Genomic DNA, 18,842 nt, shown 5'->3' on the forward strand with positions numbered 1-18,842 from the left:
ACAAAACAATGGAAGGTTGAAGTAGCCATGTCACATGACTCAAAGCAACGTCAGTTAAAAAGAACAGATCAGAAGCATCGATTTCTCATCGTGTTAAATGCTCTGCTCCTGCTTTCTCGTGTCTCGGATGGAAGGTGAGGAGAGCAATGCAAAAATGCAAAGAGAGGATAGCATACATGGGAGTACACTAATGCACCTCAATTTCAATACCTAATAACCTAACATCAAATATAAAACTGGCAGTAACACAACTCATTTTGTTTATTTGTTTTGTTTTTTAAGCTCAGAGTGAAAACTAAACTAGGAAAGAAGGATTAAAAACATTTGTAACAACAACAAAAACAACGCTATGCATGATCCAAGCTCCCGAGCAGCAAACATTACTGACCAATTTACCAAATTATCCCAAAAATACAGAATATTTAGCTTTTAGTCAGATGACAAAATACATAACCTTTACAATCTTTAACTCACCGACTCAGCATATATACACACACACATAGTGAGTCACAGTAAAATTTAGTAAGTTTGATTTAAAGCTTGATTAAAATTGCATTTAAGCTGCACCAGAATCCCCTTTTGCTGAAAACACAGAGAGCATGCAACATGACAGTGCCCTTGATTATGCTATGCGCCGGTTTACATGGAGGGAACCCAAGTGAAAGCACAAAGACACATGATTTGCACTTCCTCTACATCTGATCACCACATTGTTAAACTGCAGCTTATTAACAACCAGAGCTGCTACCAGATCACAATACTGCACATGTGCAGTATTAGTCTCCATATTCTAGCCACACCACTGCATAAAAGTGAAGGGTTGTTTGTTTGTTTTTTAAATATAAATAATATATAAATCAGTTTTTCTAAACTAATACACTGACAAGATGAAGTCCACAAAACACAGACAACTGAGAAATGGACTACTTAAAAACCACATACTTATCCATCTGCAAAGCCTAGGACATAAATTATTGCTTGTTTGCCCTAAAGCTATTCCAAGCAATATTTTTGCACTAATAGATCCTGACACTTCTGAGAAATCTCTTTTAAAATACACTTATCAACCTGAAGTTGATACAGTTTTGGCCTCTACTTCAGTTCCTCTTTATGTGTTTTTCAGTACAACTACACCCTATTAACCGGACTTCTAAAAGAAAAAAAAAAGGGAAAAAAAAAGACAAAAACAAATATGTCCCAAAAAGAATTTCAGTATTTAAGCATCTTCTACATCTCGAGACTGTCCCAACAGAGAAAAAACAAAACAAAACCCACCATAGCAGAGTGACTTGTAACAACTGAGAAACCTGCCTGTCAGCCTACATTTTCATAAGCAGGAAAAGGTATCCAAGCTCAAAGACAACCTCTAATATTTGAGCATATGGACAACAATCATTTCTACTACTGGCAGTTCATAACAGCTATCGCTGGACTAAACAATAGCTGTACTTCCACTGCAATTAGGAAGGTGAAGTCTAAACACGAGCTGAGGAAGTAAGCATCAATAATTCATGAGTAGACAGCATCCTTATGGTATTGTATATGGAAATGCTAAAAACGGCTCCGACAGCAGTCTCGGCTGTCGCGTCACTCTCTGTGCTGACCTGCATGTCTTTTTCAAACTTTTAAGTCTCCAATATTAACGGAGGGTGTTAAACCAGGCAATCTCATGAAGTGAGAAAGAACATTAGTACAGAGACCTGCTGAAAAGATCGTTTTCCCCATGCTGACTAAATATAGTGTGAATATTTTTCTTCTGCAAATTCAGTTAAAATTCACAGATTGGTATCCACAACAATAAATGGTGAAATGCTACTTGAACTTGACTATAAATAGCATGGATGCAGTGGAAACACATCTGAGTAAACCCAGGCTAGAATTACATAACACAGAGGCTTGAAGAAAATCCAGTCGCTCTCTGTGGTAATCTGCCCTGCAAAAATTCTCTCTTAAGATTGCCCTTAAAATTTCTCCTTGAGTTCTTTAGAGGCTATAAAGAGCATGAAAAATGATGGAGAAAACTTGACCAGACTTTTCTCCTTATAAAGTTTGCCTCGTATATAAATTAAGGCCAAACTTTTTCCATCGCAAACTTTCCCCATCTTTGAATTTTCTGAAACTCTGAGCTGATTACATTTTCAAAACCCTCAAAGAGCTCTTATTAGCGTTTTAGACTTCAGAGAAGCGGCTATGTCCGACCCCCTCCTTCTTATGTTCACCTCGTGGAACAGAGTAGATGGGAGAAAGGGGAGAAACGAGGAGATGATGTTCGGAGGGAAAGATAAGCAGGGAGGGAGGGATGGACCTCAATATTCATATAGTTATAGATGCCAAGACTGACTATTACGATAATCAGACATGAGTCATTATGGCCTTTCCAGGCAGCTACATTTGGTTCTCTCTGGGGTTTTTTGTGCGATTCATCTAAAAATTAGCACAAGCTTGCACAGTCATATTTTTGTAATAAACACAAAATAAACCTTTATTCCCATTTCTAATATTTTCTGCATTACTTAAAAATGTTTTTATGTTTTAGATGAACTTCAAGTGAAACAATTAACTCAATTTCATACTTTGTTTTGTGTATTGCATTCAACATATAGTATAGTGAGATCAGTAGGTAGCAAACAAGCAGCTTTTTTTTTTCTTTTTTAAATTGTCAAGTGTTTTTATTGTGAAGTTACACAGACTCTTCCTTGCCCTTAGTTCAAAGTGACCTACCTTCCGTAGCAGGTGGTGAGTCTCTGCAGCTTGGCCACTTGACCTCTTTGTGCATACATCTGTGTTTAAGTCTGTCAAGATCACAAGCTGCGGCTACAACTTACTCCACCGACCTTCCTGTGTGTGACATTTACTACAACCTCACCGCAAACACAAACCACAGGCAGCGAAGGTCAAAGCCTTAATAGGCCCCTCACTCTTTAACATCTTTTAAAAGCCACTGCCTGTCTAACTACCCCGTTTCCCTTTCATCTGTTTTTCTACATTTCATTCTCCCTCTTACTCGCTCACACACTCTCCCTTGCCTAATGTCACTGCCAGCTACAGTCACAGTAACAAATGCGTCTGGGCTTTCTTCCAAGAGCTTGGCCGACTGATCCATCTCTTAAAAGCTTCCGTTGCCAAGGAAGAGCCACTCTTCAAACTCTCTCTTCTTCTGTCTCAGTTTGTTTCCTGCTCTCCGTAATCACCACAGCATGTAGTGCACAGTTTATTTACCAGAAACTCCACACCACACATACTACACACAGTGGTTCTTAAAGAGATTAAGAGAAATAAGGCGTGAGTGACAAGTTTGAGTGAACACTTTTCTGTGCTTGTCTAACTCACTTTAATTTAAGCCTGCTGTCCAAAATTAAGATTTTCTGGTTGTGTAGTGTCAAAATTGACAAAAATCACACCATGGAAAGTGTTATCCAACATGTTCTTAGAAACACTTGCGCAAAACAACTCCCGTTTGATACAATTTCTCTACCCACAGGCGAAATGTGGAGTCACTTGCTGAGACACCAGTTTCTGAGACTCTTCTCAGAAAAGCCTCGTCTCTCCTGAGAATTTAACATCCTACATTTTTCAGACCAGTGCAGTGTTACGTCTTATTCTCAGGCTGAAAACTGACCAGTACAATTCTCGCTGAACCGAGCACCTTACCTTTGCACTCCTGAGGTTTGTTTGTGTAATTTTTGATCATGTAGTCACACAGGCTTAGTTATTTTTAGACATGGCTAGATTGCCTTTAAATCACTGTGCATTTCCTCACTAGCCCCTGTCAAACACCATAATCAGTGTTTTCCATAGATAATCACTTGCCTCTCTAATCAACCAAGTAGCTTGTCCATATGACAGGAGACCCATGCATTTGAGGATTTAACTTGGTACTGTTGAGAACACTGAGGTTAAGTGGGGAGCACAGATACGTTTACCTGACAGAGAGGGTAAAATCCCCCGGGTTGCTCTTGCTCGGCCGGGCCAGAAAACTGCCGTGGACTCCCCGGGTCAACAGGAGCTGCTCTGCCTCGATTCCGGTAATGTTGGGGTGAAACCACCTAAATATTTGTGCACAAAGAAATGGCAAAAAACAAAAGACAAATCAGTGCATATATAACTGCCATACATATTCGAGTATTTTACATCAAAAACGTTGATGGACTTGCAGTGCTTTACCTCCATTGGTGTACAGACCTGTTATATAGAGTGGTCAAAATGGATGTACTGTAAAACTGGCTTTTGCCTACAACAGTTTATACAACACTGTACAAAAACTCTATTGATTAATTCAGCTATGTTTTATATGACTGCTTTCTGCTATCATGACACTGGTGGACTAGCATACAGTGTGCCTTATTTAAAAAGTACACGTTCTTCCTTGATGAGTCAATGAATACATACAAACTGTATGTCCTGTTCTGGTTTGAAAAGGAAGGACACCAAAGTTTACAGTTCTGCAAAGCCAAAGCTAATAATTGCATGTTACTTCCTCTCTTGCCAAACATGACAGGCAAATATTTATCCCGACCATTTCTCAGGTACAGTTAGAAGAAAAATGATCATGAACACTTTGGGTTCACCATGATTGCAGAATTGATTTCTAACAGGAATACAACATGTAGTGTGGGCTTCACCTTAGGTGGCAATATGGAAATAGTTTGGCTGAACACAAATATACATTTCATGCTTCTTGAACTCACAGTGTAATCAGTCAGTGAGCACACTGGAAAAAAGTAAACTCTTGAATTTAGTGACTCGTAAAACCCCCACTAATAACAACCACCACCATCAGATGTTTCCTGTTGTTGCTTTTGAAACCATTTCTGGAATATTTTTGATTAAACATGTTTCTTCAGCTTATGTCACAACATGTGAACTGGGTTATGTTCAAGCTTAAGAGTACAAACATTTTCTTCTTTTATAACCAATGTGTACTTGGGGAAAAAAAAAAAAAGAAAAAGATCTTTTACGGTTTAATTACTAGTTCTGTTGCTGATTACAAGGCCCTGAAGTATCCTCAAAGCATGATGCTTCCTCCATCATGCTTTGCATTTAAGATGAGATTTAAGTGTTAATGTGTAGCATAACTTCAACTCTCTCATCTGTTCATGGAACACATCCAAGAAAGGTATGAAATAATTCAGTTTATTTCTAGAGGTGTGATTTCCTTTGTAGGTTTTGTCTATCAAACATTTCTTATTCTGATATCGTACTGAATATTCTCCACTTGTAGACAGTTTGCCTTTTTCTTAGTGATTAATACGTCGGTTGTTAGAAATGCATTTGCAGCCTTTTGCAGTTGTGCATTTCAATAACGCTTCATCTAATACCTCTGAAAGTTGTGATCGATGCACCAAACCTTTTTGTTAAGGAAAGCAGACTTTATAAACAAATGAAAAATACAACTCCTTGTGTGTCATTAGTATTAAAGAGGCAGTGAGAAGGTAGTGCCGTAATGTCCCAGTGAATGGCTGTATATCAGCTGTGTGGATTTAGAGCCCATGTTTAAGCAGGGATCATTGGGTTAAACCTCCCCAACTAATGTGTGCCATTGCCGGCTAATCCAACGCACCACTAGCCATCCAGGACTGCATTATTGTATCAAAGTACAGAGAGCTGACAAAACTGACATGAAATAGAATAAATAAACAGTACTTTGTGGTCCATCATGGGTGACACAAAAAATTGCAGTGGTTCAGTGACATAATCGCTTTTATAAACAGGCTCCAAAAACCGTGCCATTTTCAGAAATGTCAACACATTTGGCAAGAGCGTAAAAGCTCTCCAAACTTCACTGATAACAACGTCATTCTCTTCCTATAATACATGAAATTCATTTCTCAGCCCACAAACTACTAATACATGATCAGAGGTTGAGCAACGAAAACTGGCACACAGGTACAATCTCATCTGGATTAGATATTAAAAAAAAAAACTTTCCAAAATGAGTATGAATCCTAAAATAAAAAGGCATTTCACAAAAGTGTCACATGACTTCAGGTAGCCAAGATTTTGAAAATTATTGAAAAATGGTGATATCTATCACACGTCTTTGTCAATATATATTAATCTCTGCACTGTAGTTCAAGTCCCAGCAGACAATCTTTCAGTGCTATATAGTCAAAGGAGACATTCAGGAGTCAAGTCCTCCAAGAGAAACAACAGTGTCAAAACAGAGACCTCGTTACTTACAATAAAGTGAAACTGATTTATACACATGAATAAATTACCATTATTGTGCACATGATCTAGCACTTGGCAACAGTATAACCAAGACTTCCGGGCACGACACCAAAGGTTGTATATTAATACTTTGAAAACCAAGTGCTCTTCACTCCCACTGCACACAGAGAATATGAATTGGACAATCATTTAACTGCATTATTCCTGAGAAGATAATATCTGAAAGCTTTAACAGCATTTAGGCGTTGCCGTTTTTGTACACTGTATGACACAAACTCATGACAGTAGGATAAAAATAAAACTCATGTGTCAGCTCAGCAGATCTTGTGTCACCTGAGAGCGGCAAATACACATGAGAATACTTTTGTGGTCACTGCTATTGCAGGGTCTGAATCTCAGCTCGAGTTATGCGACACAGTGCTTTCTATTAATTTCCTTAATAACTTGAAACCACGGTAACGAGGATAGGTAAGCCTGCTCTTGGGGCTTTAGGCTTTACTAACTTGAGGAGAAAAAAAGTATCAAATTTAATACATTTTAAAAGGATGAAATTCCTTTTATACACAGTCTTAGATATTGATTTTTATTTAAGTCACGAAGTGAAACTGACAGCATCTACACCACAGAGTAGCCTGACCTGCTTTGACAGTGGAGAAACATGAGAAGAGTGTGGGAGAGACAGGTGGGGTGAGAAGCAGACAATACAGGTGCAGGGGTAATGATGCCAAATGTAAGGGCGTGATAAATGACAGAAACTAACAACCTTGTTGTTGTTGTTATTCTTGTGTATGTTGGGCGGGGTCTTCAATGTAAACAGACCAGTATGACATAAAAACCTAAAATTTATGAATTCATGTGAACAGAGACTCATGTCCAGTGAAAATGAGACCCTCAGCCAAGACCTGAACCTGACCACTTGCAGCTAACAGACCACACCAGCCATCTGACAGACATCTGACCCAGACTAAACCTGGCCTCCCTCTTTAACTTTACCAGGGGGCAAAGCAGCACTACAACACGTTCATGCTAGCAGACAGATCATAGGGGAGACTTTACAACTAACTTGGAAATGTTTACATGAGGATTTGTCATAAATACGTACAAGAGTAGAGGGTGAACTGGACAAGGCATTCCTTGTAGCATTAAATATCTCTGCAAGCCTATTGGGGATATTAAACATGGACAGACAGGAAATGACTCAAGGGCAGTGGGAGACTGATAAAAGTAATATCTGAAATACTTAACGTAGCACATTCATCTGGCTGAGTATGTTGTCTCCAGATAGCAAAAAAATAAATAAATATATTATAAACAGGAAAACTGTTACGGGCAACACAATAACGATATTCCCTTTTAAATATAATCAAACTTTCAGGCTAAAAGAGCCTATCTAGCCTATTTCATTTTTGCCTTCCTCCATACATGTTTGTCATGTACTGTTCAATTCAACAAAAAGTTGTTAGAACAAAACCTCAAAAAGACGGCCTAATTAACCAAGTTCTTTAATGTTTTTGGTACTGATGATAAAACACAGCACTGAACTGTTATGGTTGAAATTAGTCCAATAGATTCTTTTTTAAACTTTTAATATATAAATAACAATATAAAAACTAACTATATCTCTGTGAATTATTTAGGCAACTATAGTAAACATACTTTCAGAATCAAAGCAATGACCCATTTATATGGATTAAATGTTGCACGCAGGAAAGACAGCTAAGGTTAAGACAGCACCCAGTCTTGAGATTGATCGACTCTTCCCAGCATCTTTGAGAACGCGTCAGGGGACCTCACTACACATATAGTATTTTTCACACAAATATTACTTGGGAAGGCTGTGCAAGTATGTATGGTGACTTATTTTAGGATTTTATTATTTTTATTTCTTTGGCCATCTAAGAATACAATGGATAATTCCCCCCACCCCCACTCTTGTTTTGAATATTCAGCTGCCCCTCTAGTGAGTCTCTCATCCTACTGTTAGTCTCCAGCTTCACCATACTGAACTACAGCTGGTGACAACAGCCTTTATACTTCCCTGGGGATCCGCTTAGAGAGCAATGCTAACCAGCAACTGCAGCAGGCTGAGAATTGGTTTATATATTGCTACAGAGACTGTAGAGCAGAACAAGAACGACAGTGGCCAGCTGGAGTCCAAGTTGCTGGAGCTGGAGGCCGTCAAATGTAATGTAAGGTAATGTAAAGTAAATGTAAGTGTGACTCACTTGACAGCTAAATATTTTTAATAATAACTTCAGAAAGTGCAGGAGTACATTTTTCATCTGTAATTCAAGCTTTCATTATTTTGTTACAAATTAGATTCCTTTAAAAAAAAATGTTAAAAAGCCTGTGGTTTTTGAGTGCGCTGGTAATTTTCCTTTTGCCATGAGAGTAAATTATTTGTAAGAGCATTTAACCAAACATTTTTGTATCATATCATGTTACTTATTTAGGGATGGGAATAGTTACAAGCAGAGCCGGCCAGTGCCTTTAGGTTACTAGAACGAGGAGCCAATAACAGGTCATGGGTGGTGGACAGATTTGTGGTATTGTTTTTAATCCTATGCAGATTTATACTGAAAATAAAATCAGTGGGACACAAATACCTTATGTCATTAATCCATTTCTAATCCATCAGAGCATGTCTGCAACTCCACAAGTTATCACAACAATAGAAATGGGCTGGACCAAATATCGCTGACAACAGAAGCAATTACAGCAGACTGTTCACTGTGCCAGGTTTACAGAGGCAAGAGTGCACCTCCCCCTCTGTGCTAATACAAAAAACCCCCAAAAACAATACAAAAACCCAAGACACAAACAATTCAACAACATTTGTAACAACTAGAGTGTACTTCTAACCTCTTAACTTCACATTGACACATTGCATCAGTTATGTCAAGGCAATATTGCATTTGTATGCACACATTAAAAAAAAAAAAAGTTATTAACTGCCAGGTCTCCACATGCTTTCAAGTTTCCATGTTATACTTAAATTCTTTCTTCAATGCATTTAATTAATAAAAACTATAGATATAAAGGCATTATTAAAAGGAAGAGGATGTGCTAAAGCAGGGTTAGGGACATTCCTATTGAAAACAAAAAATAAATAATACAAGACAAGCTGAATGGGATCATTTCTGCCCTACCTCACCATTGTGGTCGAAGCTTGCCACAGCCCCTTGCTTCAGCAGCCTCAGAGCTTAGTAATCCAGCACTGGGCACTGTTACACAAGGGAGGGTGGGAGGGAGAGAAGGAGATATAGAGACGAAAGCGGGAAGGGTGTAAAAAAGTGTTAAAAGTGTTACTGGGTTAGACTGAGTGAGACAGAGATGACAGAAGTGGAGGGGGTGCTTTGTAAGAGTGTGTGAGAGAGAGAGTGAGAGAGATAATGTGCAAGAGGAAGAGTAGACAAGGGGGAGGGGGGCTTTAATCTGGGATTTGGATGAGCATGAGCGGGCCTGATACCAGCACCCGTCAGTGCTATCAGCAGCCCCACGTCCCCACCCCCTCTTCCCTCCTTTGCCACCTTAGATGAACGTGACAGGCACTAGCTGACTGGTAAACCACCATCTGCCGTTCTCCCTTCAGTCTCACTTTCTGTGCCCCAGTTGTACCCTCAGAGGTCAGAGGGTCTCACGCTAGAGTTCACTCTGATCCTAAAGCTAATAGAGCCTTCTCTGGCTACGGGGTCCTCACCATCTTGTCTGAGGCTAAATACAACAGCTGTGTTGCCTGTGCCTGGAGATTAAACATGCCGTAGTTACACCAGATCATAGTTAGTCATCGCCAAGCTAAAGCCCTCAATCCAGCCAATTCAGCAGTATGCCATTAGCCTATTAATTTCACATGGGTGGGTCAGGAAGCTTTACACATGAGTTAGAAAATAAATGCAGAGAACAAAAGCTGCAGTTCAACTCTTAACTACCTTACAGTGAATTTTAGATTGTACAACAATCTGAAAGGACCTGTATAATCTGACTGAATCTACTTTAATTATTATCAGTCTAGTATCTGCAAATACTATTATGAATGCAAACTACTTGGGGTTAAACAAATAACCACCTAAAGAGTGACTAATAAAACAAAGCACCTGTAACCACATAAGCTGTTTTGGGAGTTTGTAAATATCATCCCAAAGACAAATTCATACTTTGCTCTGTTCACAGTGTATGTGGGATATGCAGTCAGAGCTATAAATGTGTGTGCAAAAACTACACACCATTTTAGGGGTTAGGTAGTCTAGTAGAAAACCATTGAGATTCAAAGCTGCCCAATTTATCTCATGAGATCCTAGTACTACTTTTCTTCTGATGCCCATAGATTCATGTTAAGTTTGAAGATTTAAAATGTACAAATGAAAGCATTAAATTACAGACACACTAGCAGAATAATGCGCAATAAAGTGCAAAATTATCTCCTGATCACAGCTTCTTACATACCAGAAGTATGTCAAATTGTAAATATCTTTCCAAGGGCCACTTTAAAACTGACAATTAAAAATGTTCATCTTTATACAATGTTAAGTCCCTGCTTTAAAAAAAGAAAAGAGTATGTAATGGCCACATTGTTACAGTAGTACAGCACACATCTAAACTCAAGAGACTACTTCAAAGCAACTCCCCTACTAATGAAAAACAATGTCCCCAAAATTATGTTGTTTAAGATGAATTTATATAGGAGTGAATTCTGAAAAGTCTTGAAAGCAAACTCAACAGCATGCCGCGTCTATAAAGCCTTATCCATATTCTCTACCAGCCTCGTTCATGACTACAGGAGTGACTCAGGGCTTTCCAAGAATAGGATTGCCTTTGACAACCACCAGACGCCCCATTTCCCTGCATCTGGCCTTGGGCAGTGAGGAGAGGAGATACAACACAATGAGAATGAGATTTCAAATAGTCTGGTATATATCTGACGAGATGTCGACAGGAAAGTAGAGGTAAAAAGTGGTGGTACTGTGGGAGAGACGGGGGCAGCTGGGAGCTGCAGGTTAAGCCTTGGGCAGCTTGTGGGGAAACAAGCCTAGTGTGCATCCAGCCACCACTCTATCCTCTTACATAATGTCTCATGTTCAATATAGGCTATTTAAAGCATGCCTGTCTAGGCCTGCTGACAAAAAGGTGATATACTTAGTAGCCACAGTGCAGCATGAAAGCCTCTGCTAGGACTATATTGGTCACAGACAAGCCTGGGGTGTGGATTTTGGTAACACTGCAGTTATTTTTAGCCCTGCTGATGATCTGGAGTATTTACATGAGGTGAAAAACCCACTTCAATAATTCCCTTCTGTGTAGAACAAGTCCTGTCAATGTAGTAGAAAATGCAGAATAAGAAAAACTGTGCCCACGTATGAATGAAAAAAAACAAAACAGCAACGTTACTTACACATACAAGCCAAAACATAACTCACTGATTACAAAATTGCCTGTTGTGATAAGCAAAACTGTTAAAAATAACTGAGGGCAATCATAATTCTCTAAGCATGCAAAAACAAGTTATACTGTAGCACAGGGGATAGAGTTTTACATCAACTAAATAGGACTTGGGAAGCTCTCGGTAAAAGCACCAAACATTAGTGGTTAATCAATAACTTGTGTTTTTTTCCACAGACATATGCAAGCCTCTTTTTTAAACCATATAGAAATCACAGAAGCAGATATGGAAGGCAATTACTATAATCACTAAATGCCAGATTTGTTACTGTGAACGGCAAAAAATATGTAGAAAAAGCAATTCTAAATGCCTCGCTTTTTATCTTTAAATAACAAAATGGTAATATAAAATGGTTTATGAGATATTCTCTCTCACGCTACAATAAAAGCAAACAAATTTAAAGGGGCTTAACAGTTTATAAGGTACTGCTCACTGGCTTGCTTTAGGCATTTATTCCAGAGGAAAATGTTATCAATCACAAGCTTATCATTTAATGCAAATGCAGCCTGTGTTGATACTTTGCTAAGATTTACTGCACCTCATTTTACTATGCAAAACCCAGGGAATGCTAGTTTAAATGTAATTCATGTTTAAGACCTGTAAGCTTGAAATAGGTTGGCGGTTAACACTACATAGATTCATATTGCACACACGACTTTCTGCATGTTTTAATCCACATTTGCTAATGTTCTACATGTCTAACAGACTGCAGGATCACTTGGCTGATAAGAAAATTGGTAACTGGTTGATATGCTCAGATTGAAATCTGTCCAAATTAAGACAAGCATAGCTAACACGACAGCAATGAACAGACATGTGGGATTTATCTTTCTATCAAATCCCCAGTTTGCTACAGTGTCAGTGTGAAACGTTATAGTTAGATGGTTAATATTAGTCAGAGGGGAGTCACTAACTAATCTTCTCCAGCTTACCTTTTACCAGAGAAAGCACTTTTTAACTGAATCATGAGATAAGCGTGACTAATATTCAAAGTCTGCTATCTACAGAGAGAAGTGGTAGCGGTGGTATTAACCTGATCAAAGCTGAGCTCGGATTTGCACAACTATGAGTCTGGGAGGAATGAGGCTCTGATACGTTAGACATCAAATATTTAGCATTTACCTAAAAAAAACAAACAAACAAAAAAAAAAAAACATGTCCCTTCTGCTTTTTAAGCAGGTTACCCTTAAATGTGGGATTCAAAGACCGCAGGCATGTAATGTTTTGTCTAGTGTAGTCTATTAGCATTGTTTTGCGCCTGTATAAATGAATAAAATAAAAGCATGTATCTGGTTTTAAAGAAGAAAAAAAAAAAGTGTGTTCAGAGCACTCATGGAAATGTTGGCAGTGCTATCTTATTCCTCCACATGGGCTGTTGTTTTCCTGTCGGCTTATCGAAAAAACTGACTCACTGTTCTCAGCTGGTCAAATGAGTTTCAGTGACAGACGAGGTCTGTTCCATAAACAAAAGAGGGGCAGAGGTGGTTTCCAATAGTGGAAAGAGTTTGCAACACAGACGCAACTGGCAAAACAGAAATGGAAGTGCGATGTAAAGTGATTCATCATTACATCTTTCTCTGGGCCCACAGTTATGCTGAACTCATTACAATGCCTTATGATTGTTAAATTTATGGTACAGTCACAATGAGGGACAGTACAGATCGTTCCTCTATGATTTAACCGCCACAGACCTGCAGTGAAATAATAACAAAATACATGGAAACTCCGGACCGCCACAATATTATTATGAACTAAAACCCTTCCTGATATGGGGTGTCGGAGTAATATCATCAACAACAGAGTGGGTTGGTTAGATGGCACGTATTGTAGTATTGTTCCCCTGTGGTATTTCAGCTCAGGAAGTTCAGAACAGAGCTGCGGAGCAGCAGTCATACACTGCAAAAACTCAGAATCTTAGCAAGTATATTTGTCTTGTTTCTAGTCAAAATAATCTTATCACAAGACAAAATGAACTAAAGGGTAACATCCCAGTAAGATATATTAACTTGTTTTTAGACAGTAGATCTTGAAACTATAAATTTTTCACTGTTCCACTGGCAGATTTTTCTCTTATTTCAGGCAAAAATATCTTGTATTAAGTGAAAAAAATCTGCCAATGGAACAAGTGAAAATTTTCTAGTTTCAAGATCCACTGTCTAAAAACAAGTTAATGTATCTTACTGAGATGTTACTCTTCAGTTGATTTTGTCTTGTTTTAAGTGTGATGAGTTTATTTTGACTAGAAATAAGACTTGCTAAGATTCTGAGTTTTTGCAGTGTATGTAGGACAACCAGCGGCAAGGCATAGAAACTGGCAGAGATAAAAACCGCTTTAACCTCAGTGCTCAGTGCTTTCTTCTCCTTCCTCTTAGCCTGGTGGCATTGACCTCTAGAGAAATTGGACTTAGTTGCCGCTAGTGTCCGCTAACTAACAATTGTTCATTATGGTTTTTGCTAATGTCTGTAAAAATGCAAGAACTTGGCTGCATGAAAAATAATGAACTTGAGCCTAAAAACAGAAACGACAGCATTTTTTCCCCACCCGTGTTGACTGAAGAAATTAACTGGCTAGCACTACTGAAATTCTAGAGCATCACTAGACACAATCTATCCAAAACTAATTTAATCCAGTAATCCGAAGCATATTCAGTGTTTGGGATACGAGTTAAATTTTAAAGTGAGTTACCAAACTATTACTTGTCTTTTGGTTCTATTTTAACTTGCAGACGTGGTTCATCTACTTTAAGTCTCCATGTGCGCACACGTTGTTTGGTTAAGCTCTTTATGTGTTTATTCAAAACCAAATAAATAACGAGGGGGGGACATCAAACTGAATGGACTCGCCAACATGACCGCAACAGTTTTTTTCCAAACTTTTCCAAGTTTACCATAGATTTCAATTTTACTCAACTGCTTATGCAAAGCTGAGACAAACACCGCACTATTATAAACAAAACTGTGCACGGTGTGTATATTCTCATACCAAGGTCTAACTAGAACTACAAGTGCAAGGGATGCAGGTGCTGCAACATCACCACCGCCATATTTTATTTAAGCAAAAGTTCAACTGTAATGGCTAGTAAATAATATATACTGAAGCATATAGTAGCAGTATGAAACATGAGTTAATATGAAACAAAGCATTAGACGGTTGGCCAAACAATGAAAAGGCAAACTGTGCACAGCTTTAACTCAAGCATGTTTCCACAGATCAGAGCAAATTTATCTTGTAGTGGCGTAGAAAATTATTCATGCTTTTCTACCTGAAAACCTGCGTAACTCAGCTTCAAGCTGTTCAGCCAGACTTCTGAAGAAAACCAGTTGTAACTTCCTGCTTACCAGTTTCTTTTAAAAGGCTACTCATGACCTATAAGGCTTTCCATGGCCCGATGCCAGAGTACAGTAATGAACTCTTAATTCCTTACTATCCAAAAAAAAGCCTCTTAGATCTGCTGGGCTAGTTCTGCTAGCCGTTCCAGAGTCCACATTAAGGTCAAAGGGTGACACAGTGTTTGTTGTACTGGCACCTCCACTTTAATGCAGTCTTCCAGTTAGTACTCAATCTGCCGAAAGAGTTTCTGCTTTGAAGTCCTATCTTAAGACAGTTTTTAAACACACTTGCCTTCTTGTTTGACAACAAGTTTTCTGTTTCCACAATACACCCATAATTTTTAGTTTCTTTTTTTATTTATTATTCTGCCTTTTGGATGTTTTGTAAAGTTATTTTATATGCTTAATTGTGTACTTGCATATTGCTCGTGTTTTTTCTTTTATTTCACTGATGGTTGTTTCTTACCGTTATGCTGCCTATGGACAGCACTTTGTGTTTGCAGCTTAGAAAAGTGCTGTACAAATGAAGGAGCTGGCTGTTCCCTCATTTCCCAAGAGGTCGCCACAGCGGATGGATCTGCATGTTAGCACAGATTTTCTGCCAGATGCCCTTTCCAACACAACCCTCCCATCTCTCCGGGTTTGGGACCGGTGCTAGTAATACACTAACTCATGCCTTCCCAAGACTGGGTTTGTGTCTCCTCATAGTCTCGAACGTGGAATCTTTCAAGTGTAAATACATTTTCTTCATTTTGAAAGTCTGCCACCAATTTAACATGATCCAACCTATCAGTATCAACAGTAAAATCTAGCTGCCAACATTGCATTTTCTTGATTCCACAACAGCCATCATGGGCAAACGAGGGGAAAAACAAAAATGTCAGCAGTCACCTTGTATAGAAAAGCTGTTTCCCCATCTCAAGTCTCTTATAATAGATTAATTTCTCGATAGTATGTGAAATGCCTCAAAAATAACCATAAGAAGAAACTGGAGAGGATCATCCATGAGCAAATCTAACACTTTGCATACAATAAACCCATTTGTTTTTATAGCCCTTAGTACAGCCTGCCTGCTGCAGTACTTAAAATCTTCCCGTCTCAAGCCAGAGAAATCATTCAGGAGGATCTACAAATCATTACTAGTCCACAGATGTACATGTGATCCATATTATCCAGCCCAAGGGGTTTTTTTTGTGACATGTCTGCCTCAGTATTAATTCATGGAAAGCAGGCAATCCTGTCCCCATCAAACAGATTAGACTATAAAAGTCGCAAAGATCGTTACAGACAAATACTGTCAGTAAACTAACAACACACGTGTACAATTCACGTACACATTATTAAATCCACTTAGTAATCACAGCTGGCAAAACTTAACCTTTTGTTAGTTCTTTTTTTTCCTTCAAAGTTTAGACACAGCATTTTGATGAGCAGTTTCCTTACTGGTATCTCTCTATGTTTTAACCCAAACTCCCATTTGCTGTCGTCTTATATCGTTACCTTTTCCACTTCTGTCAGGATGGCACATTGTGATCTTTGCACGGTACCAACTCTGAGGGAGTATAGCAACAATTTCCTATATGTGTGAAGCCAATTTGTCTTATTGTGGACTGAACAACACCCAGATCTTTAGAAACATATTTAGCCTTTTTCAGCTTTGTGAATCTTTTCTACAATCCTATGAGAGTGTTTCACAAGAACTGCACACCTTCCATGCCTGTATTTATAGGAAAGGACACCTCTAGCACAACTGGCACTTCCAATCTTATTAATTAGATTACCTGACTCCATGTAGCTTTTAGAGAAACTCTTAAAACAAAAGTTCACTTATTCTTCCTCAGTCTGAACTGCCAGTTATTACCAAGTGTATGCAATAAAGAGATAGCTGCCTCCACCAGTGTGTGAATGTGAGAGTGAATGAATAGTGGAATTGTAAAGCGCTTTGGGTGCCTTGAAAAGCGCTATATAAATCCAATCCATTATTATTATTATTACTATAATAAGGATTTGCTTTCTCGGAAACAAATGGGGGAAAAAATTGTAGTTCTAAAAACAAAATGAAAATGTGAATTACTATAACAGCCTGGAAACAGTGAGGTCCAGGCTTAGGAGCGTTATTTAACTGTAGCAGGTCACGAAATTTGATATAATTTCCAATTTCTTTTAAACATTTAAGCATTTCCAGGCGGGTTAGAGCAGTAAAATCGGTCTTATATCTCAGAGAAAACTCACATTTAAAACACAAGCCTATAATAGTTTCTTTGTATATAGTTGGAAAGGCGAGGCTTCAAGTAATAACGGGGTCTGTGGTACGGGGGGGAAAAAGTTTAGGCGCCCTGCTCTCGAGCTGGCTGTCTCTCTATCGCTGACCGCTCGTGCAGTGATAATCTGAGAAGGCTCGCGCAGGCTCGCGCGGGCTGTGAAATATTACAGTGGGATTAGTGACAGTTTAAAAAGCAAACTCCAGCTCACCTGCGAGATGTCATAGCAGTCTCTGAAAGCTGTCAAGTGCCCTCAAACGTTCCCCTTCTGGCTCCGCGGAGTTGTTGTGAACACTGAAAGGATGTGTTGAACCTGCGTGCTGGGCTACACATAACTACCGACACGCCTTCCGGTTTTTACCTTCAAAACAAAGGCCTCATTTAAGGGACGGGGGCGTAAAAGGGAAACCCGGAGCGGATTCATTTTTATGTCAGGCTCTTGAACGTATATTACTTTTGAATTGCAATTTTATTTCGCCTTAAAAAACTGAGATTTCAAGCTTCCACTTCTCTTGTTAAAAAAAAATCAAATGATTTATTTATTTTATTATTTCTACAAACTAATTCCGACACTGGTTTGTAGGTGTTTCTTTTGGGGGAGTAGATGTAGAAACCTGTGTAAATGTGGTGCACACCAAACGTCATATCTGACAAACTTCAAGATATTTTAGCCCCAGATTACTGTCTGGAGCTTATAACCAAAAGTAGATCGTTAAGCCCTCACTTCTGAAAAAACACAACAAAAACACCTAAAAACTGCACACCTGTGGCTACTTAACTTAAAACAAGTGGCGTGTTTGCTGCTGTCAGCTGTCATTTCTGTCGCCATAGCTGCTTGTGCTAACTGTTAATGTTTAATATAATTATCAGTAGGAGGATAGTGAAGCTGTAAAGTAACAATATAAAACAGATTTTTTAAACAACTTATTAGTAATCAACCTCTTTTGTCTGCACAATTGTAAAGCTCAACTACTGTCTTTACAGATAAAGCTTATCTATTTGTTTAGCATTAACATACAGATATACACACATACATAAAGAATGGTAGTGCTGGTGGTGCAGGAGTGGAGTAAGCACTGAGGCAGAGCAGCATTGACGTCACCAGCCTGTGGTTATCAGTGGAGGTTAATCTACTAAGGATGGATGGGCTTATGCAATTGTCTGTGAGCTCACAGGCTTCGCATGTATGGATTTGCATTTCCACTGTTTGACCCAGTGTTCTGCTGCATCCTGCAGACAAACAGAGATGATAGAGTGGGAATTTCTGCTCTCTCTGGAATTTCTAGTAGACGTCTCTCTCTCTTTATCAGGTGCTGTGTGCTTCAGGCTGTATGAATGGGTTTGAACGCAGTTTATTGTTTAGGTGCGGTGATCAGCTAAAAATTATCCCGCCGCATTATGGGGAGGACATTACCTAATGATCGATACCTTAGTGGAAATTCATGAAGACGCTGAGAAATAACTTGTTTTAGTGTTAAAATTGAGCGAGAGAGACTTGAAAAACAAAGTCATTAGCATTTATTGGCTGGGATGCCCTTTGTATATTTTGTGCTGCACCTCCAGGTGCATAGTAGACAAGTGGTAGAAATTGACTTTGGCTTCTGCATGTGTTGGCGAACACGATCAGTCAGGCTTAAGAGTTT

The 18,842-nt window shown here is 38.8% G+C and overlaps 1 protein-coding gene across 3 annotated transcripts in view; it reads right to left on the reverse strand.

The window, feature by feature from the left end:
- ptpn11b (protein tyrosine phosphatase non-receptor type 11b) overlaps window positions 1–17,564 on the reverse strand; it is a 35,112-nt gene extending 17,548 nt beyond the window's left edge. For 2 of the 3 annotated variants that reach the window (XM_076878734.1, XM_076878733.1), the window contains exons 1-2: window positions 17,411–17,564; window positions 3,924–4,046 (exon numbers count right to left, since the gene is read on the reverse strand). In XM_076878734.1, the coding sequence (XP_076734849.1) occupies window positions 3,924–4,046; window positions 17,411–17,424 (137 nt within the window). In that variant the 5' untranslated portion in view covers window positions 17,425–17,564. Of the gene's footprint in view, window positions 1–3,923; window positions 4,047–9,320; window positions 9,440–17,410 lie in introns of those variants that run through there. The other variant, XM_076878735.1, reaches the window with a different exon arrangement.
- Window positions 17,565–18,842: the final 1,278 nt, after the last annotated feature.

Source organism: Maylandia zebra, linkage group LG20, assembly GCF_041146795.1.
Source record: "Maylandia zebra isolate NMK-2024a linkage group LG20, Mzebra_GT3a, whole genome shotgun sequence".
NCBI classification, from domain to species: Eukaryota; Metazoa; Chordata; class Actinopteri; order Cichliformes; family Cichlidae; genus Maylandia; species Maylandia zebra.